Source organism: Eumetopias jubatus, unplaced genomic scaffold (genome assembly GCF_037043125.1).
Source record: "Eumetopias jubatus isolate StellerSeaLion01/CBP00866 unplaced genomic scaffold, mEumJub1_p1.0 scaffold_3, whole genome shotgun sequence".
In the NCBI taxonomy this organism is placed as follows: Eukaryota; Metazoa; Chordata; class Mammalia; order Carnivora; family Otariidae; genus Eumetopias; species Eumetopias jubatus.
In genome coordinates this window covers 142690570-142701058 of record NW_028274809.1, presented here as the reverse complement: position 1 = coordinate 142701058, position 10489 = coordinate 142690570, and the positions used below count along the sequence as shown (strand labels likewise).

Here is a 10489-nt window from a genome sequence, read left to right as displayed (position 1 = left end):
GGCAGTGGTGGGTGGTTACTGCTTTTATGTTAAAACCCAGGAGGTAAGTTAATTGCAATATAATTTCATTTAGATAAGGTTATGGGAGTGCTTACTGGTGGGTATTGCAACCTTATTTGTAAGAAAAGCATTCAGAACAGCACAGAGGAAGGGTGAAGTAATTATCACAGGTTACACCTCGGAACTGGGTGGCACCTGACTCTCCCTAGAACATGAGGAAAACCTACAGAAGAGAAAATGCAGCATAACGTCTATGTAAAATTCCCTCAGCATATCACCATTAGACTGTGCCTTTTAAGAACTATGTTGATGGCTGGCTGAATGGCCCCCAGAAACTCTGTTGTATAGTAGGGATCCTAATGAGTTTTCTACGATTTCTAACTCAGTTTAATAAAATCCTTCTCAGCTCCTGCCACTAAAATATGAGCCAAAGAAACAAAGGTGGGGGTGGGGGTGGGGTACCTGATTTTGGACCTTTCCAGGGCAAATCTCAATTTTTGTAAGACCATTATCATTTGTTCATTTCACATGAAATTTAAGAAACAAGCAAAGAGGAGAAAAAGAGAAAATTAAGCCGCAACAGAGCTCTTTAGAGTCTTGGAACAATTAATTTTTTGAACTTCCTTGGACAGCTTGGACAGAAAGCCCAACTGAATTCAAAGGTGCTTGTGGAAAGGTGGAGCACTCGGAGGGAACAGGAAAGGCTTGGGGGTAGAGATGGAGGTTAGACTGCGTTATTTCCTCTAGCCTTTGCAGTCTGAACAGATTGTTTGCTTGCTAATTTTCTGCAATCTTTATAAAAGATAGAGAAAGATACAGTGTGAGGACTGTGATTTATAATAGCGTCATTATTCCATAATTGAAAATACCGTGCGTTTGGTTGTCTGGTAGAATATGCCCATCAGAAATAACCTGTAGCTCGGGAGGCCAGTGAGTTGCTATGACAACCAGACAAAAGAGTTTAATAATAGCTCTCCCTCAAAGCTGGAAAATTGACAAAAAGATGAGATCTCTAAATGCAAGTGTTTCTCATATAAATGCAAACAAGCACCAAATACGTTTATTTCTTTGTTCAACAAATATTCATTGAATGCTGATGCTGTGCCTGGCTATGTTAGGAGCTGAGGAAAAGACAGACAGGGTCCCTCCATGATGGAGTTCACATTCTAGTGCAGGAAGCAGGTAATAAAGAGTAAACAAATCAGTAAACTAGATAATTCCCGCCTGCGAGAAGCTTTTGCAGGAAAAGAAAGTAATGGGGCTGTGATCCTAAACAAGAGGTAGCCAGTGCAGAAAATGCAGAAGAACCCGGTCACGGCACAGATCACAGATCGTGTCTCTGGGCTCAGAGGAGATTTAGAAATGAAACAGAAAATGGAGTCTTACAATCTTGATTAATGTAGGGATAGAAACACAACCACTAGCTGGCAGATTACTCTTCGCTTGCTGGTAGAGGTGGGGTTCTATATAAAAATAAGGGTGGTTTGTGTTTTTAAAATAAAAATGAGTATTTGTAATGATAATGATAAAAGCTGTATTCCAAACTTGACAGAAGCGATTATTCACAACATTCTCTGGCAGCTGTTTTTGAAGTGTGCACAGACACGAGAGTGACCCTCTGTGCGTACCCTGAATAAACTCTGATGAACTGGAAGTCAGGACAAGAATCCAGCAAGAAACGGAGTTTTGAATCGGCGATTGTGGCTAATGGTCTGGGCTTCAACAGAGGGGGAGACTAGTAGATTTACATTCACACAGCACGGCAGGGATGATCCAGGCACAGAAAATGCTAGAATGTTGCTGAATAGCTGAGCTTGCTCTAAGAAACTTCCAGTTTTCATCATTACTCTGTAATTCTGTTAGATTTTTTTTTTAACAGAAGTAACATTTGTTGTTTAAGATAATTAATACTGCCATCGATTATACAGAGCCATTTGTCAGTGCTCTTTTCTTTCTTTTCAGAAGTGGAAATGTTCCATGATAGAATGCCAAGACTAGACTTTGGCTCATGATCTAGGGTTCCAGTACACATTTAGTCTATGAAGCTTTATTTAATCAAAACAAGATGAAGCGCCTTTCCTTGCCTTTTCTGTACAGAGTGGCAGCGAGGGCCCAGGGAGCTCCCCCACGGCTTCCTGGGGATGGAGAGCCCGGCCCGTGTTGTGCGGATTGCAGTCACCCCCGGGGTAGTGTTACCACTTTGGCTGCCACATGATAACATCTGGCCCGACAGATGGTGTGGTAGAGATTGCTATTTAACCTAATAGCCTTTCTCCCCCATTCTATAATAAGAAGGAACCCCTGAATATTAATTTGATACATATTGCCCTAGAAGAAAGACCACCTACCTCTTCCAGGCACCCTTCAAGTCAGGTGTGGCTACGTGGTTAAGACCTGGCCAGAGTCATGTGCCTGGAAGCGCTGTGTACAACCTCTCTTACAGGGGAGGGTCATGCTCTCTCCCCCCCCTTCCTCTCTTCTTGATGGCTGGGATACAGACACGGGTATGAACTAGTTGGGGCCGTGTGGACCAGGGCAACACCCTAAGGATAGCAGAATGGGAAAAGAGAAAAGCCTGGCTCTCAGGGGACTTTCTAGATGAGGGGCAGCGTGACAGATTGGACTTTTATACGAGAAACTGCTTGTTTAAATAACCACTAGGTCTCTATTACTTACAACCAGACCTATATTCCAGCCAGTATACAAAGCAAGAGAAAACATGTCTTCATGATGTCTTCTGAAGACACAAACTCTGGATTAGGCTGTGCCTGAAGTAAGTTACATTGCTGGATTTTTCCGTTACAATAGCTACCCCCCCAAAAAACTACTTGATTTTCTTAAGACCATCTAAGTTAAGGTGATATTACTTACAATTTAGAGTCCTGGCTCTTCCTTTCTTTAAGGCACAGCCAGTTCTGTTTGGAAGAAATATTTTGCCTGACATTTACATTAAGTCCTGTTTAGCTCATTTCCCTAGAATTAACAAATAGTTTGTCCCCAAATAATATTTGATTGAGATATGGTGTTTCTCAGCAGCAATTTTAACTTTGGTGAGAACGTAAAAGGCTGACTGACTCCATTAGGTGACTCCCCAGACTAGGCTGTTTTAGGAGAAAATAGGTCTCCCATATAGATGGAATGTTATTACAACATCCATTCCCTGCTCTGTGCCTGGCTTGGACCATGCTGAATCCTCAAGGTTACACATGTAAGGGATGGAACTTCGATGAAACAGATCTGGGTGACAAATGGCTCAGAGTCAAGGAGGTCCTTTTTCCTGTTTTGCAGAAAACCTATTGCCCCCATTGTACTCTGAGCCATAGCAGCTTCTGTGAACGCTATCTTTTGCTTTTTTTTATTATAATTTTACAGTTGGATTCAAGTAATATTGAATGCTGTTGTTGGTTTTGAAAATAACATTCTCTTACATTTCTACTGATGGTCACACTTTCTATAAGTGATTTTGCTTTCTAATACTTCCCTGCTTTATCATATTTGCTATAATGAATATCCTCTTAGAGTGATGAAAAGGGTCTTGAAGTTTCTAAGCAGATATGGGAAAGAGACACTGTCACATGTACTCTTACCTTAGGTCTGATGAGAAGTGTCATATTATCCTTGACATGAAATTACAAATTTGCCTTTTTAAGAATGGGCCAAAGGGGGTGCCTCGGTGGCTCAGTCATTTAAGCGGCTGCCTTCAGCCCAGATAGATCATAATCCCATAGCCTTAAACAACTAAAAGCATGTTTGCCTGGGACCGAACGCCAGCCACGTCAGGCTCCCTGCTCGGCGGCAAGTCTCAAGTCGGTCAGCTTCTCCCTCTCCCTCTGCCCCTCCCACCCTGTGCTCTAATAAATAAAATCTGGAAGAAGAAAAAAAAAAGAATGGATCAAAAGCTTTCCCCAGATTCTCAAAATGCCAGGTACAAAAAACTTTTAAAATCTCTGCTCAACTAAAAGCAATGAAAAGAGCTATTATAATTTAATTTCTTTCTTTAATACAGATAAGCCAGTTGTGAAATTAATTTCTAGTTTATCCTTCGGGAAGCCCTAATGACACTCCTCGTTTGAACTTAGAAGAACCTGCAAAAATCTGGGTTACGCTTTTCAGACTACAGGAACAGATACAAAAGATAATTAAGGTCATTCTAAATCTTACAAAGAGTAGTCTTGCAAAGAGAGTGTTATATTGAGCATTTGCTAAAAGATGGGCTGATTAATTAGAAAACTGAGACAAAGGTGCTTTCCTGTCAAGAAAGGATTTTAATGCTGCTCATTGTGTCACTCGCTGCACAAGCAAGAGTTTTATACATTTAGCAGAGACACTGAATTAAAAAGCCAGAGTCTAGGTTCTAATACCAGTTTTATTTGCAACTAATCACATACAAATCACTTATCTATAAAATAATGATTAACATCGATTCTCTAATTCACAAATATATCACGAAACCAAAATTCTTCCCAAGAAAACTTCTTTGTAAACCAAGATATTACTGCTACTTAGCTTTTCCCTAACTCAAAGGTTGAGAATGACAAATTAGAGATATTTGTCATTTATCAGTCATTTGCATACCTTAATTCTGCAGATAGACAATCTGGTTCAGATCAGCCCTGTCCTATTTCAACCTTACAAAACCAAAGCTATCCATAAGAAGTTACTGGTGAAGAAAAAATTGGCCAAATACACTACTGAGACACAGCTTTGTGTTAAGTACAGTGCTTATAACAACCCTGCTGTTAAATAGAACAAAATGTAGCCTTAAACAACTAAAAGCATGTTTGCCCTTTTGAAGGAACACATACTGTTAGGACAAGCATCTTAGTTCACTAAAAATGTTAAAGAGGAATGTTTTGTAGTATCTTCAGATGGCCAATCAAAATGGCTGAGACAACTTTTTTTTTAACCTTTTGTGTCTCCCTCTCTTCATTTTCATCCTATGGTATTTCATTAAAAAAATTCAGTTTCCCACCTGAGAACACAATCCTCTGTACTCAGCCAAGGTGTAAGAAATGTTAGCATTCTACCACTAGAGCATAAACATAGAAGAGGAATTAGCATGTTACTGAATGAAGATTCAGGAAGAAAATTCTAACTGGGTATAGGAAAAAATGTATACACCATAAGCATCAGGTCATTTTTCACAGGTACGCAGCGTGACAACCATAGCAAGTAAACCCTCAAGAGGTAAGCACTTGTATTTAGCAATGTCAGTTTTGTACGATGTAGTCTCTGTTTCTGAACTCTCCCTTACATAGTGTGACAGAAACAAAGACTGGAGCATGGTTCACAGAGAAACACAGAACAAATACAAATACCCTAATAAAATAACCATGTATACCACTGCTTAGGGAAATATTTTAGACGAAATATACTTTCACTACTGGCCCCAAATGCCATCATTCACTTATGTTATTTAACTGTAAACTTTTAATACAAAAATACCTTTAAGCTGATAATAACATTTAGTGACTTACAAAACTGACAATATTTCAATGCTACACAAAACAGTTCTATACACAACTTAAAGTTTTAAAGTTCTTTGCTGGCACTTGATTTTATAGTTGATAGACACAATATCTACTGATCTCAATAAAATACTGTTCTTAGCTTACACATATTTTCAAAACGAATATTATCTCATTAAACAGCAAAGAATAATCACATTTTGCTGACGAATCTAAGATGAACACCAAAACTGTACAGCCAAAGTATTTTAAGAATCACATAAACTTTTTAAGACAATGGATACAAATTTACACAATCGTGTCCAGTGAAAAAGAGGATGATTCCTCTGATTCTGTGAAGCATATATCAAGTATAGATCAAAAATGTGAACCTACAAAGCAAGTTAGTTTAGTTTTTTTTTTTTTAAGGTTTTTCAATGACTGGTGACACTACTAGAACAGATGGAAAATTGGTCACTGTTTGCAAATACACATTTTACATTACAAATTTAAAACTGAAAATTTTTTTTAAACAGTAGAATCCTGTTTTTGTTTGCTTTTTTCTTTTAGTGAGCTTACAGCCATTTTGTACATTACAGATGAAATCACCAGTCACATTAAACATATAGCATTTTTTTTTCTTCACAAAAGGGGAGGTAACTAAACTAAAACCTGGCAAACCATATTTAAATTAGAACACATTTTGTAATAACCCACTAGTTTAAAGTTTTGGAAACCTACTACCCTGTTCTGAAGGAAAAGATAGACTTTCAAAACCCTACCTGGTAATTCCTATCCAATCAGTTTTCTATTTTAAAAATCAAAATTCAAGTCACAGTACTTGTGGCACAAAACATAAGATTTAATAACAGAAGACTAAATTAGTATAATCAAACAGAAACATACCCAACAATCAAATCAATACTGGACTTTTAGAACAGTAAATTATTAAATAGGTTGATTCTTTGAGTGTATAAATTCCCTAACATTAAATTATGTTAGTATTTCAAACAATACCCTTTCTAAACCAAACCTGAAATTATATCAACCTGTTGTTCCCCCCCCCCCAGAGAAGAGAAAGGGTATCTCTTTAAGACACTTTCCAAAGCAGTAAAAACACCTTAGTGTTTCAACCTATCTACAACAAATTCTGCTGATCCTGTGCATTTCACTGAGGTGCTACCTGAACCCACAAATCATCATCAGATAAAGAACTTGAACTTCCTGACTCAGAGTCCAGCTCACTGAATCCACCTAAATCCCATTCGGTGCTGGATTCACTCGGCACATCTTCTTCCTCAGTGAGGAAACTGTGACCAGGTTCAAGGCAGGAAGGATAAACACGAGCTGAGAGGCAAAAGAAGTTAGAATCAAACTGGAAGAGGCCTAAGGTGGTACCTATGTTAATCCACTGGTCTCCCCTAGTGTCATACTCATACACCGTCACCCGGTTCTTCTTCCACTGCGGGGTGCGCGAGGTGATCAGCAACAGTTTTTGGCCGTGATTGATAATGCGGTAGTTGTTGGTCTCCGACACCAACGGGATATTATTAATCTGCCTCCATTCTCCTCTGACTGGATTGTAGACCTTCATGACTGGGATGTCGCAGATGCAGTAGATCTCATCATTGAAGACACAGGCTTCCTGAAAGTCATTGCGCTTGAGAGAAACACACTTGAGCCACATGTTGTGGCTTGGATCATAGCAGAACATGCGCTTACTGTTGAGGGCATAGAGATAGTTCTGAATTACCATCAGATCGAAGGATATGAAGGAATGGGGTAGCGGGGCCACCAGTGCCCACTGGTTTCTCTGGACACTGTAGCATTCCACCTCCTTCAGTTTCACGCCGGTAATCGGGTCTCGCCCACCCAAAATGTAGATGTAGCCATTGAGGTAGGCCACGTCCATGCCCTCCCGACACAGCAGGCGGTCGGCAAGCTGCTGCCAGCTGTTCTGGGCTGGCTTGTACACCCACAGGTCCTTCCTGGGCTGAGCGGCCAGGTAGATGTCGTGGTCTGGAGAGACACAGACAGCTAAGGTGGTGACAGTCCTCGTGTGAGCCAGGCAGGTCAGAGGTGACGGCACTTTGTAAATATCGCCGGTGTACGGGTCACAGCACAGGAAGGGATCTCTGGGATGGCCAAAGAAGATCACCATTTTCTTAGCACACACGCCCAGCCGCTGGGGGGGATTCTCTGCTGTGGGCACCACAGAGGCACTGCTGCTGCTGCCGCTGCCGCTGCTGGTGCTGCAGGTGCTGCTGGTGCCGCCGCTGCCGCTGCTGGTCTCTGGCTTCGGCACCAGGGACTTGCACAACTTGTCACCGTAGCGCATCTGCAGGGCCCCCTCAATAAGTTCCAGACAGTACTTCTTCACGATGGTGTTGGTCAGCAGCCCTTCCAGGTAATCCTTATTTTCATCGGTGAAGTGCGTCCAGCGGACACACTTGAACACTTCCGCAGCGCTGGGGCCCCGCTCCTTGGGAGCCGCCTCTAACCACTGCACCGCCACATGACACACGGTCTGCTCCAGCTCTATGTTGAGACTATCCAGGCGCAGGATGGACAGCAACTGGGCGAGGGTCAGATCTGCCAGAGTCTCTTCCCGAATCGAGCCCATCTGGCTGAGCTGCTTAAAATTGTGGGCTATAAAGGACTGGGCCTGTGATCGCAGCTTGCGGTGGCCGAAGGCGTCGGCGAACTTGAAGATGGCGGTGCAGTTGGCCAGGTCAAGGCGGCGGGCTAGGAAGGAGGCACAGGCTTCCCGTACGTACTCGAGCTGTAACATGTCAGAGGCCGCGTAAAGGCGCTCCACGTTGGCTTCACTCAAGGACACTCGACCGGTGTAGCAGTAGTCGACCAGCACCTCGAAGGACTCGGCATCCACATCATGCATGGTCACATTCGCCTGGTGGCTCTCGTACATGCCACCGGTGAACATGCTCTTGAAGTAGGGACATGCGGCAGCCAGCACGTTCCGGTTGCAGGGGAAGAGGCGGCCGGTGCCAGGGCCGCTACCAGGCGTCACCACCTCGATGGTCACATCACATAACAGCCGCGCGTCGTAGAAGGACTTCAGCTGTGCCAGGAGGGCTGCAGAATGAGCCGTGTCCTTCAGCTCCTCCGGGCCCGTGAAAAAAGCCGAAACCGTGGGCTTGTGGATCCTCTTGGGCCGCTTGCCGCCGCGGGGACTGGCCAGGCGGCGAGAGCGCGGAGCTTCTTCCCGGGACTGCATGGTGGAGATGGCGGCGGGGTACGAGGGCGAGAATGGGTGCAAGGACCGGGCTCTGGCTCCTCCTCGCCCTCTTCTCGCTGGCGCTAGATCGCGGTGTCTCCGGAGAGACTGCAGCACGGGTCCATTTACCTAATTCAGCCCTATGCCGCAGTGCCGCCTCCCTTTATCACGTAGCCAGTGCCTGACTCACCCTCTTCCAGTTCCGCGCCCTTTCTCCACCTCAGCTCGCCTTACAGAACCCGCTGGACGGAACCGAGAGAGCCGCCACTGCCGCGCTGGCAATACCGGTAGGCGTCCAAGAGAACTACGGCTCCCAGGCTGCCTTTCGCACCTCGAGGCATGCCGGGGCCCTCCAGACTCAAGGGGATAGGTGGATGGACAGAAGCCGCTATGCATGTTGGGAGTAGTAGTTTCGAGAATATCGCGAGATTTATCGGCCCGTTCATTGTTTCAGCTGACGGAATTAGAAATCGCTAATTTTCTTTCGTTCGGATTTATGGTTTAGAACTTTGGATTTGGAATCCAGATTGGTCGCCCGTTCTGTGTTTATCGACTGTTTGGCTTCGCTCTCAGAATGGTTTTCAGAAACGCGAATAACGATAATATGTCACAGCGGTGTGTGACGACGACACGAATTGCGTAGGTTAAAAAGGATGCTCTGAATAAATATTTGCGGATTAGATGAATAAAGTACTTACGCAGTACCTGTAATGTAAAGGTTGGATAAATTCTAGCTTTTCTTCTACCATTTATGAAAAATCAAGCACCCACTCTTGAGCTTACGAGCCTGTAGGAAAAAATTCAAAGCCCTGCAGGTTTCTGCAGAGATTCCACCCCTTCCTCGCCCCCGCCTTTTGTAATAGATTTTTTTTCTTTTTTATAATATTAGTTTCAGATGTACGATATAATGATACAGTAATTCTGTATATTGCCCGGTGTTCATTACGTGTACTCTTAATCCCCTATACCTCTTTTGCCCATCTCGCCCATCCTCCTCCCCTGGCAACCACCAGTTTGTACTGTATATTTAAATCTGTTTGTTGTTGTTTGTCTCTTTTCTTTATTTGTTAATAATTGATTTTATTTTTAAGATCAAGTTTTAGGTGCTCCAAATTATAGGGAGCCTGCATATACTCCATCTTCTAATAGTTTCTCCTATTACTAACACCTCGCGTTAGTGTTTGTGTTTGCTACAAGTGATGAACTTCCTCTGATACCTTATTATGAATTAAGGTGGATCGTTGATACTAGATTTCACTCTTTGTGTTGTCCAGTTCTGTGGGTACTGAAAAAGGTAGAATGTCAGTATCCACCATTACAATAACATACAGAATTGTTTGACTGCTCTGAAAATGCTGTGTTCAGTCTATTTATGCCTCCTTCTCCCTGCCTTCCAACTCCCAGAAGCCACTGATTTTCTTGCTGTCTAGGTAGTTTTAACTTTTCCAGAATGTCATATAGCCTTTTAAAATATCTTCTTTGACTTAGCAATTTTCATTTCAGGTTCCTCCATGTCTTTTCGTTGTTAAAAGCTCATTTCTTTTATCATTGAATACTATTCCATTGTATGGATTTACCACAGTTTACTTATCCATCATCTACTCTATGACATTTCATTTGCTTTGAATTTTTGCAATTGTGAATAAAGCTGCTATAAACGCTCTTGTGCTGGTTTTTGTGTGCACATAAGTTTTCAACTTATTTCAGTAAATACCAAGGAGAGCGATTGCTAGGTCCTAGGGTTAAGATCATGTTTAGCTTTGTAAGGAATTGCCAAAATATTTTCCAAAGTGGTGGCTATACA

General features: G+C 42.6%; 1 protein-coding gene across 1 annotated transcript; it reads right to left on the bottom strand.

The window, feature by feature from the left end:
- Positions 1-4371: 4371 nt before the first annotated feature.
- Positions 4372-9026, bottom strand: LOC114212805 (kelch repeat and BTB domain-containing protein 6). The gene has a single exon (XM_028107799.2). It carries the CDS (start codon positions 8683-8685, stop codon positions 6616-6618), a length of 2070 nt encoding a protein of 689 aa, XP_027963600.1. The 5' UTR covers positions 8686-9026; the 3' UTR covers positions 4372-6615.
- Positions 9027-10489: the final 1463 nt, after the last annotated feature.

What these genes read in the sequence shown, in the direction of transcription:
- LOC114212805 (XM_028107799.2), bottom strand. Translation starts at nt 8,685, where the DNA reads ATGCAGTCCCGGGAAGAAGCTCCGCGCTCTCGCCGCCTGGCCAGTCCC.